The sequence below is a fragment of the Drosophila bipectinata genome, chromosome XR (assembly GCF_030179905.1).
Source record: "Drosophila bipectinata strain 14024-0381.07 chromosome XR, DbipHiC1v2, whole genome shotgun sequence".
Lineage (NCBI taxonomy): Eukaryota > Metazoa > Arthropoda > Insecta > Diptera > Drosophilidae > Drosophila > Drosophila bipectinata.
Genome location: NC_091735.1, coordinates 19,861,130 through 19,878,446, shown reverse-complemented (window position 1 = coordinate 19,878,446; position 17,317 = coordinate 19,861,130). Strand labels below are relative to the sequence as shown.

The 17,317-nt window shown below is 33.4% G+C and overlaps 1 protein-coding gene across 3 annotated transcripts; it reads right to left on the bottom strand.

Moving 5' to 3' along the window:
• Window positions 1–758: 758 nt before the first annotated feature.
• Window positions 759–13,646, bottom strand: LOC108119473 (monocarboxylate transporter 7). Of its 3 annotated transcripts, none has more exons than XM_017232670.3 (5): window positions 13,378–13,646; window positions 8,394–8,817; window positions 8,198–8,324; window positions 3,129–4,433; window positions 759–1,223 (listed from the first exon to the last, which is right to left on the bottom strand). In XM_017232670.3, the coding sequence occupies exons 2-5, from the start codon at window positions 8,715–8,717 to the stop codon at window positions 1,081–1,083; spliced, it is 1,899 nt and encodes a 632-aa protein (XP_017088159.1). In that variant the 5' UTR covers window positions 8,718–8,817; window positions 13,378–13,646; the 3' UTR covers window positions 759–1,080. The 3 variants fall into 3 exon arrangements, with proteins under 3 accessions (XP_017088159.1, XP_017088161.1, XP_017088160.1); XM_017232672.3 differs by lacking the exon at window positions 13,378–13,646 and adding an exon at window positions 10,644–10,721; XM_017232671.3 differs by lacking the exon at window positions 13,378–13,646 and adding an exon at window positions 9,375–9,681.
• Window positions 13,647–17,317: the final 3,671 nt, after the last annotated feature.

Genomic DNA, 17,317 nt, shown 5'->3' with positions numbered 1-17,317 from the left:
CAGAGTAATATTTTGACTATTTTTAGTTTCTAGCTCGTTTTGGAAAATAGTTAGAATAGCTTATATTGATACTAAATTATACTTAATTGAAGATCTATTTTTTTTTAAAGCTACAACATTTGACTATTGAAAAACTATTGAAAAAATTTTAAAATCGGCCTAAAATTACGCATTTAGGAAATTTTAGAGCAAACTAAAAAAAAAACGAAACCCAATAAACCGTTTTTTATAAATAATTCTAATTATTTAAGGATGTTATTAAGGGAATTATTTTCAACACGGTTTTGTACTATATTCGACCTAATGAGCAATTTCGATTAGGTTCCCTTCAAAAGTTCAAAATCACTGTCGCACTGTGTTATCTCCATTACCCCAATTCCAAAATATTCTGCACTATGTCACGTATACGCCCCATTGAGTAAATAAAGTAATAATTTTAAACGAATGAAAGCCTCTCCCTTTAAAAGATATTAAAAACATAATCCAAAACAATAAAACAAAAAAATAAATAAATATAAACGAAAATGTGGTAGAGCTCATAAAACTGAATTTGTGAAGTATTTTTCTTCTTGTGTATTTCGAGGTGTTTTTGATTATCTATTCGATGATAATTAAATAATAATAAGTGTGCAGTCCCTGTTTTGTGCAAATCATAATGAAAATTGATATGATTTTAAAACAATTTAATAGCCAAAATAAAGATATAATTACCCCTAAGATACCAGTCCTCCACATACCAATAAAAAACAGTCCATTGCTTATTTTTTAAAATCTTATATATAATTGTTTTTTTTTTTTTATATTTTTTTAACAATTATCAATAATATTTAATACAAATAATTGGCTACAGTCAAAAAAATAGTATATACACAATGTACACGCAGTATATAATTTACAATAAACATACAGAGTAAAAAAAAAACATTTGGAAAAAGTATGCCATAACATGAACAATTTGCTAGAGTTAGGATGGAGTTTGGTTTGTTTTTGTTACTTCAAGTTTTGTGTTTTGTTATTTTTTGTTGTCTTGGAACCAAAGGCACTGAGTACGAGACTAGTTAGGTGGGCCATCCAGTGGAATTAGTTAAGCTCCTTCACAGCAGCCGACTTTCGGGTGCGAGCCCGGATAAAGTCCTCCAAGTACCAGCCCACGAAGGCTATGATACAGAGGGCATTCAAAATGTTAAGGGTCACCGCGTAGCTGGTGTGATCTCTGATCAGGCCTGTAATAATTAAAATACATTTTAATTTTTATTTTTAGAAGAAATCAATCACTGACTATGAACAATAACAAAAACAAGAAAGAAAAGCTAACTTCGGGCAAAGCCGAAGTTGATATACCCTTGCAGTATAAACCGGAAACATCGGTTGGTCGATTCTTATGAGAATATCATAATATAACCAATTTATTACAATAAAGCATAAAAAAAGTCCCAAGCTTCTATCTTCAAAAATAAGAAAAAAGCAAGAAACCCGCCCAAAAAGGGAAGATTTTTCAACCCTGGATGTTTATGCCATAAAAAATATTGTAATTTAGAATAATTATCAGTGACAACAAAAAAAATAATAAAAATAAGAACACAAATCCTTGCTGAACAAAATGCTTAAGGGTCTCAAAGGTCTTATTTTAAAAAATTATATTAAAATGAAAAATTAATGCAACTAAGACAAAACGCATGAAAATCCAACGAGGAGGATGAGGATTCAACAACCCGATAGCATTTAATTTAATTTGTAATATATTATATTAATTCATAATATCATTATAGTTAAATAAAAATAAAATAAACAAAATGAAGGAAGCAACTTTGGATGATTATGCCCTAGAAAATATTGTAATTATAATAATTATCAGTGAAAAAAAAAGAACACAAAACCTTGCTGAACGAAATGCTTATGGGTCTCAAAGGTATTCTTTTAAAAAATTTAATTAAAATAAAAAATGAATGCAAATAAGACGAAACGCATGAAAACTGCAGAAGAAGGTTAATACTCAAAACCCCATAGCATTTAAATTAATTTTCAATATATTATATTAGTTCAAAATAAATATTATTTAAAATAAAAAAAAATAAACAAAATGAAGAATTCAACTTTGGATGTTTATGCCCTAATCTGTTTTTTTTTTTCTTTTAAAAAATTTAAATAAAATAAAAAACAAATGCAAATAAGACGAAACGCATGAAAACTGGAGAAGAAGTTAAGTACCAAAACCCATAGCATTTAGTTCATAATAAATATTAAAAAAAATAAACAAACTGGAAAAGAAGTTAGATACTAAAACCCATAGCATTTAGTTCATAATAAATATTATTTAAAAAAAAATTTAAATAAAATAAAAAACAAATGCAAATAAGACGAAACGCATGAAAACTGGAGAAGAAGTTAAGTACCAAAACCCATAGCATTTAGTTCATAATAAATATTAAAAAAAATAAACAAACTGGAAAGGAAGTTAGATACTAAAACCCATAGCATTTAGTTCATAATAAATATTATTTAAAAAAAAATTTAAATAAAAAAAAAATTTAAATAAAATAAAAAACAAATGCAAATAAGACGAAACGCATGAAAACTGGAGAAGAAGTTAAGTACCAAAACCCATAGCATTTAGTTCATAATAAATATTAAAAAAAATAAACAAACTGGAAAAGAAGTTAGATACTAAAACCCATAGCATTTAGTTCATAATAAATATTATTTAAAAAAAATAAAATAAACAAAATAATGGATGATAGAACTGGCTCGTTTGGCTGCCAAGCTCTGAATGACTAAAATGTGAAACGAACTTCACCAGGACAACTTTTTGGCATTTAGAGTGTGGCATTTAAACTCTCAGAAAAAGATCCTGAAATCCCTAAGCAAGAGGGTCACACTTTTTTAGGATTTTATCGATTAATGGCTAGGAAGACTTGATGAGTTACCGTTTAAACTTTAAACCCTTAGGCGGTAATTCGAAAGTAGTAGTCATGGTTTTTTTTTAAAGATTCTTTGAATTTGTACGCCCTTCTCTTAAGCGGACATATCGGACATTTCCTCCCTTAGTCGGACAGGAGGGTATTTTTTAATTCAAAGATGTCCGGTCCTCTATTAGGCGGACACCTATGTCCTATAAGGTAGAAACTCACCAATCAGAGGTCCAAAAACCATCGAGAAGGTGCCCGACATGAGGAGCTGGAGACCCGCGGCTGCCGGCAAACGCTTCAGCGGTACATAGCTGGGAATAATCAGGGACCAGAAGACGGTACGGAAGGCCTTGTTCAGACCCAGCCAGAGGAAGATCCCGACCATCGCGTAGAAGTTGGTAGTCATCGAGAGGAACATCCTGCCGATGCACATGCCCAGAATACCCACCACGAAGAAGGTGCGATTGCTCAGATTGATCTTGGCGGTGATCAGCGGAATGAGGAAACGCACCACCAGATCGAAGAAGCCCAGCGTGGACATGGCCAGAGCTATCTGGTCGGACTTGAAGCCCAAATCGGAGAGTATAAACGGTGTCAGGATGGCAAAGTTAATCTCCACAAAGTTTATTAGGGTGATGCCCACGGCCAGGTTCACGTAGGTGATGTCCCGTAGCAGGTCCAGATCAAAGAATACAACCACTTTCATGTAGAAGGGCAGCTTTTTCCTGCGCTGTCGCTCCTCCTCGTCCTCCAGCTCCTGCTTCTCCTTCTCCGTCAGCTGGCCGATGTTGGGATGCGTCTCCACATCCGACTCGTAGCCCAGTGCCTCCTCCTCTTTGATGCTGTGGCTCACCGAAATGCTCCTCTGCTGGCGTCCCGGTCCCGACGAGTCCTTGCTGGTCATCCGCTTCAGCTCGATGTGACCGTTTTTGGCGTCGCTCTTGTCCCAGGTGTTGACCCGGTTTCGGGTCCCGGCACTGTTCAGCGAGGCCCTCGAACCGAACCAGCCGTCGTTGGCGCGCGGCAGGACCGGCGTTTCCGGCTCCACCACGTTCTTAATGATGTCCTCGTCCTGGTCCTCCTTCTCCGCCAGCGGCTGGGCCGGCTGCAGTGCCTCCGCATCGCGATCCCGCTTCACGACATGCCACTTGACCGGCTGGTAGATCAGGGAGCAGGCAATCGTGTGCAGGGATGCGCCCGCGAAGAGCAGGGTCGTTCCTTGCACGTCGAACACCTGCAGCATGTACGTCGCGAAGTATGGGCACACTATCGGGCCCAGGCCGGCTACACCGAACTGGTAGGCGGTGGCCGTCCTGCGCTTGACCTTGAAGTAGGTGTTGACCGCCAGCGAGGAGGCGGACACCGTCAGTCCCCGCCCGAAGCCGTAGATGATCGAGAAGCTGAGCAGGTAGACGGTGAAGGAGGCGGCGAAGACCATCCAGAAGAGGCCTACGAAGGTAAGGACGGAGCCCCAGAGGGCCACCACGCGGTAGGTGTAGCGTCGGAATAGAGGGCCATTGAGAAGGCCTACAAAATAATTAAGAACAAGTGATTAGAAAATGAATGAAAATAATTAAAAAATAAATCCGAAAGAGGAGGACAAACACGAAAACCCGCCCAAAGTCCTAGCTACCTAGGAACCGCTTCAAAATTAATAACATTTTTATATTTTATATGCGCCCTACATTTATTTCCACAACTTTAAAATCTTAAGGAAATGAAATAAAATAAATAAATTCAAAAACAATACATTTTTTCAAAAATATGAATAAGAGCCTCAGCCTTGACACTGAAATGGGTTTAGTGCTCATTAAGAATAAAGATACATTTTTATAAAAAAAATAAATTAGAACATAGAAAATAATAATAATAATAGGTATAGTTTTAAATCAAAATCGGAAGTAAACAAATAAAGAATAAAAAAATGCATTTCCTTAAATATTCTTAATCTTCTAAAAATAAATTCTTCAAAAACCAATTAAAAGAAGAAAGGATCTGTCGCATCAGACATACCTACATACATGTAGTAGGCCGATCCTTATTCGAATTTTATTATAAAACAAATTTATTAGAATAAAAAACTCAAAAATAAAAGTCCCAATCTTCTATCTTCAAAAACACTAAAATTGGTAATTTTACCAAATACCAAATATTTTTCCCGATTGTTCAGTTATATGGCAGCTATAGGATATAGTCGACCGATCGTTATTAAATAAGGTAGGTCGGAGCATATGGCCAAAAAATAAAATGTAGAAAATTCCAACTTTCAATCTTCAAAAACACCAGAGTAGAGTAATTTTCTATAGTTCAGTTATATGGCAGCTAAAGAATATAGCCCCCTAAATGGCCCACAGAAATGACTACATCTTCCCCAACTCTCACCGATTCTAAAGCGGATCACCTTAAAAGAATTCTAGATTGATTCCCCACCATTCTGCATAAAATCCTGAGACTAAATATTTTGTAGATTTTTTGTCCATTTTTCGTGATGGGATTCCGTGAAAATGGGGTTTTCACCTATGGGGTCCTCAATGATGGCTATATCTTCCCCAATCCTAATCCGATGGTCATGCGGAGTACCTTAAACGATTTCTGGATCGATTCCCCAACATTCTGCGTCAAAATCCTAAAACAAAATATTTTATTGATTTTTTATCCATTTTTCGTGATGGGATCCCTTGGCTATGGGGGTTTTTCCTATAGGGCCCACAGTGATGGCTATATCTTCCCCAATCCTGATCCGATTCTTAAGCGGAGTACCTAAAACGATTTCCCACCATTTTGCATCAAAATCCTGAGACTAAATCTTTTTTAGATTTTTTGTCCATTTTTCGTGGTGGGATCCCTTGAAAATGAGATTTTCCCCTATAGGGTCACAGTGATGACTGTATCTTCCCCAATTCTCATCCGATTCTCAAGAGGACTACCTTAAATGGTTTCTGGAGCGATTTCCCACTGTTCTGCATCAAAATCCTGAGACTAAATATTTTTTAGATTTTTTGTCCATTTTTTAAGATGGGATCCCTTGAAAATGGTGTTTGCCCCTATAGAGCCCACTGGGATGGCTATATCTTCCCAAATTCTCATCCGAATCTCCAGCGGAGTACCTTAAACGATTTGTGAATCGATTCTCCATTATTTTGCATCAAAATCTAGAGACAAAATATTTTTTAGATTTTTTGTCCATTTTTTATGATGGGATCCCTTGAAAATGGTGTTTTCCCCTATAGGGCCCACTGGGATGGCTATATCTTCCCAAATTCTCATCCGAATCCTCAGCGGAGTACCTTAAACGATTTCTGGATTAATTCTCCACCATTCTGCATACAAATCTTGAGACTACATATTTTTTAGATTTTTTTCCATTTTTCGTGATGGGATCCCTTGCATATGTGGTTTTCCTCTATATGGCCGACAATGATGGCTATATCTTTCCCAATTTTCATTCGATTTTTCAGCGAAGTACCTTTAACGGTTTCTGGATCGATTCCCCACCATTCTGCATCAAAATCCTAAGACAAAATATTTTTTAGATTTTTTGTCCATTTTTCGTAATGGAATTTTCCCTTGAAAATGGGGTTTTCCCTTATGGCCCACAGTAATGGCTATATCTTCCACAATCCTGATTCGATTCTCCAGCAGAGTACCTTAAACTTAAAAAATTACAAATTCAATATTACAATTTTAGAATTTAAGCTTTACAGGTCAACTAAATTCATAATTGAAAGCCAAAGATAAAAAAAAAAGAAAATAAGGCTCAACCGGGTTGTTTCGCTACCAACGAATACTGGCTCGGAAGTTCAAAAATCATTTTGCCGTAATGGAAAATGAAGTATAAATATTACAATTAAATCGATGAAGGGTGCTTTCCATTTCTTAACTTCAATACACCCAAAAAAAAAATTAATTAAAAAACAAAGAAGCAAATCAGATTCATAACAAATAAACAAATAATAATCACTTGCAAAAAATAAAATGGCTCGCAGGTACATAGACCACGTGACCACAATTACGGGTACCAAAGTACCACTGCATCTATTTTTATTTAAAAAATAAATAGATAATAATTTAAAAACCATCAAATAATATTATATATAAAAAATGCCTAACGTACAGTCCCGTCTAGGAGTATGCACCAATTGTAAGTTCCAAAGCATATATTAAGAAATACAACAAAAAAAATTAGCAACCACCCAGATTGGCTTTCAATTTCATTACCGGCAAATCAATAAATCCAAAAATAATTTAAAAATAAAATCGAAGCCAATAAAGAAAGTAAATTGCAGCACAATAAACCAAACATAAAAAATTGGTTAGAGAAAAAAAATGCAAAGCAGATTAATAGAAATAAAAAAAAATAAATAAATAATAAGACGGACTGAATATAAATGAATAAAAATATTATAAAAAAATAAGAAAAGCAGATTCATAAAGCCTTTAGCCAACGTACATATTTTTATACTTTTGACAGAATCTTGGAAATGAAATCTAAAACAAACAAAATTTAAGCAACTACCCAGATTGGCTTTCAATTTTATTCACAGCAAATCAATAAATCCAAAAATAACTTTCAAGAAAGACCCATAAAAATGATTACACCAATTTTTCAGTACGATGAACCAAACATAAAAAATTTATATAAAATAAAAAAATAAAATAAAACGGAGCAAAAAAAAGCACTGGCAAAGACAACGGAACTGTATTTCGATATACCAATGAATAAAAATATTCAAAATATATATTTTTATACTTTTGACACAAAAATTGGCAATAATTAAAAAATAATAAGAAAACAAAAACTCAAAAATAAAAATCAGAAAATAAGAGAGGGTTTTGGGTCTGAACTGGGCGCAGGCCCAAAGACGAATGAAACTATTTTAGCCTCAATCTGTAAGGAAATCTGAGGGCCTGTAAATAGTGTGGCCTTGCCTAGGTAAAGCAATTAATCCAGAAATCCTGGATATAAAGGATTGCCATTTTTCGTGGTTCTTGTTTCAGGATTGCCAAACAAAACAAGATTTCCACTTCAATATTTAAAATTATACGTTTTTGTGGTCGAAACCCTAGTATAATCATTATAGATCTCTGATCTCTGGGAATTTCTTGTTTGTTGACAAACAACCTGGCCAAGAACTGAAATGCATCTAAATATAAATGCAGTAATGGCACATTTTGAGAATTCCTCCACAAACCAGTGCCAAAAATGTTTCAATGGGTCTTCTATATTCGAGACTGTATATGTACTTTTTATTATAGACTTTCCATAGAACATTTAGGTATAGATTTCTTACCCGTAAATGCAGATACAGCTATTTGTGTATTAATAATGGTTGTCAGTTCGGAACTGGAAATGCCAAGATCTGCCATACGATCCCGGAACAGGATGCCAAACTGCTGAGCCAAAGCGAATGTTACCAGCTGGGGATCGGAAATATTTACATATTTTTATTATAGATATCATATTTAGATAAGTCTTGAAGTACTAACAATGTTAACACCGCTGGCAACGGCCACCAGCCAACCCCATCCACCGTCGGGCGCCACAAAATCCTCGCCTAAATCACTCTTGTCCCGCCTCTTTTTCTTTTTTGGTTTCTCCACGGGAGGTGCTGCCGATTCTAGGGGCTTTTGGGAATAAAATTGGAGGACAGGTTGTTCTTTCTTGGTCTCGTTAGCTCCATTCTTGGGCAGCAGTTGCTCCGATGCCGCCTTTTCCTCGGGCAACCTCAGTCTGGATAGCTCATTGTTATGACTATTGTTATTATTATTGTTGCTTATGTTGTTTTTGTAGGGACTCCGGTTATCGGTCATCTTGAAAGAAGGATCTTTAGTTTATTTATTTGATGGGTGGAAGGGTAAACAGAGTTTCAGAGTTGTTGCATCACTGGGATAAGTTGTTGGCGGGCGGTAACTGGAAGGTGAAATAGGAAAAAGAATTAGTAAGAAACTAAGGAGGAAGTTAAGACGTCTGATGAAATAGTAAGAGTCCATAGAGAAAAGAGATCCAATAAGTAAAGAAATCGAAATGAAAATACAAAACAAGGTTTTCCCTTAGGAAAGAAAACCTTACTCTTCAGATTATTTTTTTCCATAGTGGCATTTACTTTATAAATTCCAGACTCAAAATCCATTTCTATAAACCATTGTTATAAAACCTTGTCTTGTAAATACTTTTTACGAAGTTTTTGTTTTTAAGAAAATAAAAATATAAAATTGAGCAACTCGGCACTCACTTAAAAAGATCTAAGACAAAAATCAAAGCTCACTGATATTAAAAAAATGGTAACCATTGTACTAAAAAAAAAACGGTAGTCTTGTGAAGTAACTGTGTTCTTTTAAATAATATTTTTTAAATATTTTAATAACGTATGGAATAAAAAGTATCCCATATAAAAATTATAAATATGGTATGTTTTTCATAAAAAATCCAAACATTGATAAAACTCAATTTCAATTAATCCCTGTTACCTTTAATCCTCGAGGCTATTCAATTGGAGCCCCTCCAAAAAAAATCCAAACAAATGCCTTAATTAAAAACGAAACTGAAGCCTCAAAAGGATTAACACATTATTGAGACACAAGCGAAAAAAATTGAACAAATAATCACAAATGCCAAAGGCCAAAAGGCAAACGCATCAATTATTGAACTTTCAGCGAATTTATTTGCACACAGTACCGCCTCATTGAGTTCGACACTTGTTTGCGAATCAATTGAGTTTTCAGATTCTTATTTTTTAATTTGATTTTGTATTTATTTATAAAAGAGCTAAGCGATACACCAGAATGAAAGTCCAAAATACAACTGACCGATCGAGCTGACAGTATTACACTTTTTTTGGACTAACTCTCACTCTTGTATTTTTTTTCTCGGAATTTTTAAGATATTTTGAGGCCTGGAAACGTGACTGCCAAAAAGCAACAACTAAGTAAATAACAACAATTTAGCACCAAATACAAATACATATACTTATAAATATACAACCGATTGTGGCCAAGAAAGCAAGAGAGTCTCAGACATGGAAAGAAAAAACTGAGCATTATCTTTCAGAGAGCATTACGATCCGAGAGTTGAAAGTATAACATACTCGTAAATACTTTAGCGACAAAGGAACTGAGATATAAAGCGCCTTCGGTATTTTCCAGATATCAACAACTGCCCAGGGTCTGGAGGTCTTGAGGTCTGGCGGCGTATTGGGTTTTATATGAGATCATTTTCGATGGGGGCACCTGCAATAATATTCGGGCCATGTGATAAGACCCACTCGGGCGATATCTTCTAATTATATTGTTGCCCAACCCAGATATAGATATCCCCATGCCTAGCTGACTACCAACCCAGCACGTTGTTAAGGAACAAACGAGGTTCTCAAGACGGAATCATTAGAGGGGGGCCCAGGTCCACTGGCAAAAATTAGAAAAAAAAATTAGAAAATTGTATTAAAACTGAACGAATAAATGAATTATAATTTTTTTTTGTAAAACACAACGATGGAAATATGTACACTCAAAAAAAAACAATAAAAGAATGATTGGTTCTTTGATGATTTTATTTAAAATCAGACATTTAATTAGCAGTAATACCAACTGTATATTTATTTTATAAACATATTTCATCTTCAATACATCGTCGTTCTAGCTCACTAATTAATTAGAAATACTTTTGTTAATTAGAAGAATTTTTATAAGATAGCTTCCGTATTGTTTTTGTCACTTGCTTGCTCTGACTAGCTTGCTTACTTGCTTTATCGGACTCTGACTGACTGACTGACTTGTGAGTGATCCCAACGAACCGAATAAACGACAAACCGATTCCATTCGATTCGATTCACAAATGACCACTAAAAACATATGGCTATGGGTTCGTGGCAGGAGATAAGATTCCCAGACAAAGTTCGCTATACATTTCGCCGATATATACTGTACAAACGTATGTTATGTGTATAAGTTACTAGTATTAAAGGTCGTTCTCTGTCAGACCATTAAAAATAACGAAACAAATATCAAATATCAATTTTACAATGCTTTAATTATACGACGGCAATCAACAGTAAACACTTATTATGGTGCACACACTGTTTAGACTTTTGACTCTCGTTTATCTCAGTTCCGATATTAAACCAACCGCATGCCCACATTATAATTGCTGCTAATTGACCTTAAGCCTTCAGAAGTCCAAAAGTGAATCAGCTCTTTCTCGTTATCGGCTGGGTATCAGTGAGTATCAGAGTAGAGTTATGGAATATTTCAAATGCGGTTCATCAATCGATCAAAAAATTATATGTATATATTCATCAAGCACGTGGCTTCCAGAAGTAGATACACGTGATAGTTATTTCTCAATTTTTTGTAATTCATAGGAAAAATAAATATTTGTTGACCTAGTTTTTGGTTTTAGGCTTTGGATTTAAGGGCCTGAGACTTTTTGTGCCTATAATACCTTCGAGACTACTTCTATACCTTACCTACCTTTGAGAAGTATCTTTAAGTCTTAAAACCATTACTTAAAAGGCAGTTTTATACGAAGAATTAATATTACTACTTACTTTATCTTATAATACCCCTTAATATTCTAAATATTGAAGTAAGAAAAATTAAACTTGTACTTGACACATTTTGTACATCTTATGACACTTCATGAGAAGCGCGGAGAGGGGTTCAGATTTAAAAAAAAAAAAAGGAATTTTGTTAACTTATTATTTTTAGCTATTCTATTCATATTTTTATTTAAATAATTTCCAACTTAATAATACTAATGTCAACTCAAACCTCTAGCAAGTATGATAAAGCCACTAAACAGCAAGAAAATAAATATTTACACTGACATCCACTGGAACATAAAGCTATATTTTTACCGCAATTATAAATTCCGCGATTAGCATTACGAGGGGCCGAGGGGTATAATACGTAGATATAGAAATGTCGTGAAAGAACTTTAAAAACTTGAAGTGTATATACGATTATAAAATACAAAAGCAAGTACTTGTTGGATTAACACGCATTGTTGTTGTTTCTGGTTTTTTTTTGAGTTAATACTTTAAGATTTTTGAAGCCAAAAGCAAACATGGGTATAATTAGAGCTTTCCGCTTATTATACGATCCCCCTGGCTAACAAAGCTACCTGGCCATCTTGGCACCCCATAAAAAAAAAGAGTATTTGCATGACGGTCATAAAAACATTTACGATCTGTGGTGGCTGGCAGACGCCTTTTGGCAGCCACTGTATACGGCTCTGCGGCTACGGCTCTGTAAAAACGTAATCACACTACTTTTCGAGAGGAGAACGACTTTGATTGATGTTTTGATTGATAGTCGGTGGCACATCACGTATGTACTCATAAAAAACAAGAATGAAAAGAACTCGAATGAAATTTTAAATTGAAAAATTGTATTTAAAAAAAAGAAAAATTGTGAAATTCTGTTTATCAGAAAAGTATTTAAATACTCTAAGGGCTCGTTTGACAAAATGGTTTATTCATCACTTTATTATTTGTGTTCATTCCATGAATATTAAAATTATAAATATTTTGTTTATTTACTTTTTAATATTTTTTCCTTTTACTTATATCTTTTATAAGCCATTATAGCCCAAATGGCCTTTCATAAAGCCAAAGTTTATTGGCGATTAACCTGCAAAAGTCATACTCTTTTTGTTTGTAAGTCTTTTTTGTGGTTATTCAAATAATCACATATCATAAATTGCCATAAAAAGTAATTCACCTTCCTCCTCGATTCTCACAATTTGAAGTATCTTGTTTTTTTTTTTTTGTAAATAATAATATATTTAAATAAAATAAATAAAAAGGAAATGTCCTCCTACTTGCTTCTCATATAGTGTAATGAAGCAAATAAACATTTTTTAAACTTTATTTTCAAAAATAAACAAATAAATTGCAGTAAACTGTTCTCATTTTACCTACTAATCCAAACCGTAAATCCCTATTTAATTTATTGATTTTGTATTACTTTATATTTTACTTAGATCAGATATTAAATGGTAAAATCTAGGGGAAAAGAATTTTTCAAATCTAAACAAAAACAAGAAAATATATAATCCTATCAAAAAAGATTACCAAAAGTATTTTTATTTCAAAACTGATGAAATGTATGACATGTTTTTGAAAACAAAACAATCTTACCAACTGATGAAATGTTTTTGTACAACACTTTAGCTTTATTTTATATAATGGAAAGATATATTACCAATATATATTTAAATTTATATTATCCCCCAAGTCTCAAGTGTTATGCATATTCTTATTTAGAGTATTGCCACTTTTTGCACGTGTCTTCGCAAAAAGCGCGCGCTTTGGTTGAACCAAAAAATTAGTCTAATGCTCTAGTGCTAATTGCTAGACTAAACTAAAATCCCAAGACACTCGAGCCCACACACGTGCTCACACATACACAAAAAGATACATTTATATATATATATATACATTTTTTTACAAAATAAAGATATTTTAGGCCGTACGCTTTATTTTTGGTTTAAATGCTGTCTCTTTGATCGGCTTTCCTCCTGTATTTTGTTATTATTTTGTCTCCTTTGGTTGTTCTTGTTTTGTTTATGTTTTAATTTTTTATTCTTCACATTGCTTGTAGAGTTACAAATAAAAACAAAAACAAAACCGAAAAAAAAAATTAAAACGAGCCGCGTAGTAATTAGAAAATCAACAGGCGACGATGCCGGCCGACGAGTATGACTTTTCCGTTGCGTTCACCAGCGCGAACTGAACTGAACGATTTTGTGAATTATAGTATTAAACGGCCAAACACCCATACACTGAAACATATCTCCAATGTATTTATTTGTCACACAAACACAACAACAACATAAAATACAAAAAAAAAGGCGAAAATAAAGAGAATTCAAATTGGTGTGTGTGTTATTTTGGTCTTTTGCTTCAGTTCTGGCACAAGCTTTTTTTTTCTTTGTTTTGATAAGACATATGTATACATATATATATTTTGTTTTTTTGATTGCAATGTTACCTCAGTATTTGCCTTATTTTTGTTGTAATTAGTTTTGTCGTCGCAGGCGCGATTATCAGGGGCAAATATACGCCACCCGACCACCCCACCGACCGACCGACCCACCAGCCAACCGTCCACATATCAAATACAAACAAATACCAAATAAATACATGCATATATCTATATATGTATATGGACGCATTACGTCTAGAACGCCAAGTAAATTACGTATACGTGTGCCTCGAAAAAAAAATGAGGAAAAAACATACGTACTCATAAATACATTATGATAGCGGAGCGGCGATTAGAATTTGATTTTGTCATCGACAGTGGGGCACAGTGGGGCAAAGTTCTCAATTAATCATCGCAAACTAATTAAGCTAAGTGGCGTTTGTGGAATTCGTGGTGGCTTGTTGCCAACGAGGATGACATTTAAGATTAAACAAATAAATGGAGGGGATGTTCAACTCTCTGGGAGCTCCGGATATTGAGTTTAGTTCATTTGCCTTAAAGTATGCTACGATTTTAGAGTTTTTTAAAAATCTTCATGGCGTATGACTGATAAAAGACTAAATTTGATATATATTTTATGATAACTTGAAATTATTAAGAACTAAAAATCATAAATTGTGACATTCTTGTATTCTTAAAATACAAGTTCTTACCTTTTCAGAACTCTTTACTGATTGCGGATTGTTCAGAACCCGTTTCATAAAACAATTCAAAATTTTTGAATATATTTTCTTTTTTTTTCTCTAAAGACTATAAAATGTAATACTTTTTTTCCAATATAAATTATATTTTAAATTATTACAAAAGTATTTTTAATGAATTAATCAAAATTCTTACCTCCTTAGAACCCTTCACAGATCTCATACTTTACAAATTTAAATACTTAAATAGAAATTAACCTTTAAAAAACCATTTTCATATTACATTTTTAAACCCTCTAAGACCACTGTATTATGTATATTTTTTTCGGGGATCCATCAGCAGTCGCGGCCTCCTCCTACAGGAAATGAGAATCGTTCGGCTAGGAAGAGGAGCTGCCCCCAACACTTGGCAAATTAAGTCCAATGTTGACAGCTTGTCACTGGCCGTGGAGAGCTCTGGCCAAGACCGCTACCAAGATATGGCCAAGAAGGTGGTGTCATAATAACCATATCAAAAAAAAATATATATATATATATATAATAAGCAGAAAAAAAAAGTTTGCATTACATTCCAAGGTCGACTTAATCGCCATGACGCAGATCTTGGGGATTATTTGCACCTCGATTCTGCGTTGGTAACTGGTTCACTTTTCTGTCTTTTTTTAAAATTTTTTTTTCTTGGGAAACTTCCATTTAAATGATTTCGGAAAAGTGAAAGGCTCGACTTCAAGTAGTTCTTGACTTCCCTGGCCCATAATCAGTTGCACAAAAATATACATATAAGCTAAAATAAAAATAAATATAATTATTAAATAATCTATTTTTTGTTTAAGACGACCTTTGAGACGTCAAGATCTATTGTTGAATTTTGGAGGAAATAACTCACATTATAAAAATTTACAATTCATTGATAAGGGAATTTTTATTTGATATTTCGTATTTCGCGACCTGGGTACAAAGAACAAGGTGGGTGTGTCGGGTTGATCCATAAATAATACTATATATATGCAGGTGCTGGAACGGATCTTAAACGTCAACGCTAATCGTGTATATGTGTATAAAATCACCATGTACCCGAATAGTGAGGACACTAAAGACCTGCCTCCGAAGATAAGAAGTTTTTCGGTTTTTTTTTTTTGTCAGTTTTTTGCACTTTTTGTTCTGTCGGATGTCGCGGATGTTATAAAGATTTGATAAGCATGAAATATATATATATAGTATTGTTGATTAATAATTGAAAAATATTTATTCGAGAGGCTCGTGTTTTTTGAGTATTATTAAACACCAAATACTTCGCTTGATCGTTGCTTTAGTTAAAAATGAATGCATCAGTCTATTATGTGGAATATTTAAAAAAAACACAACCGAGCTCGACTGATGTAACAGTTTTTACATTATAATTTCCAGACACTACCACATTTTATTTATTTTGTTGTCACACTTCTTAAATCAGCCTAGAAGCTGTACATTTTTATTTCTTCGTTCAAAGCCTAAAAGATGCAAGAATTTTTTTTTACCTCAAAAGAGGCAACACAAATATTAACATTATAAATAGGCTGCAGTTTTTTTTTGGTTGTTAACCTAGTTAGTTTATAAATTATTTTTCCTTTTGGGTAACACTTAAAAACAAATAGCTTAATTTAAAAATGAATTATTTTATAGCTGCACTAACATGCAATGATTAAAAAAACTACATTGCAGTTAATGCAGATCATAGAATAAAGAATGTTTCGAAATAAATCAAATAACATCATCTTTTATATAAAAATACTGAACCAAAAGCACTGATTATCCTTCTAAACTGGCTTTCTTTATGTCTGGCTGTTTTTATGAAGCTTGAAAATTAATTATTGGGAAATTGTATCAAGTGTAATGATATTAAAAACGACAGTACACTTAATGCAATCATCCAAATAAAAAATTTATATAAAAAAGTCAAAACTATATTTTTGTAGACTTCTGTATAAAAAAAATTTGTATATAAAAATACTTAACCAAAAGCACTGATTATCCTTCTAAACTGGCTTTCTTTATGTCTGGCTGTTTTTATGAAGCTTGCAAATTAATTATTGGGAAATTGTATCAAGTGTAATGATATTAAAGACGACAGTACACTTAATGCAATCATCCAAATAAAAAATTTGTATAAAAAAGTAAAAACTATTTTTTTGTAGACTTCTTTATAAAAATACTAACCAAAAATTAGTTTCGTTAGTATTCTTAAAAGGATAATCCAACAATTGGCCTTAGGAATAGGCTTTGGGTTTTTAGTGGCTAAAGTTTTTAGATAATGTTTTTGTTGTTTTTATGTCCTTATGAAGCTCGAAAAACGATTGTTGGCTGGTAACATAAATTGCAATGATATTAAAAACTACTTTGCAGTTAATGCTTTCAGCAGAATTAAAAAAAAAAATAGAATTACAAAAATACTGAAGTTGGGAAACTTATTATATTTAGAAGACACGGCGCTGAAGTGGTTGCAAAATATACACCTCAACGCCATGTCACCCAAAAATAATAATTTCAATTCTTAGAAGCTTAACACAATTATTGAAGACTGGAAAAACATTATTCTTAGATGGCATCGCTCCAGTGTGATCAAAAATATACGCCAAAACAATGCCACCAATGAAAAATATTTTTTCGTTTTCCAAAATGTTTAAGTACACATTTTTCACGGAAGTTTGATTCGTTGAAGAAATTACTTCGCCACTGACAACGCAACTACTCATAGCATATTTACTTGAAGACTTAAACACTGAAAAAAATTAAATAAAAAAAATTACA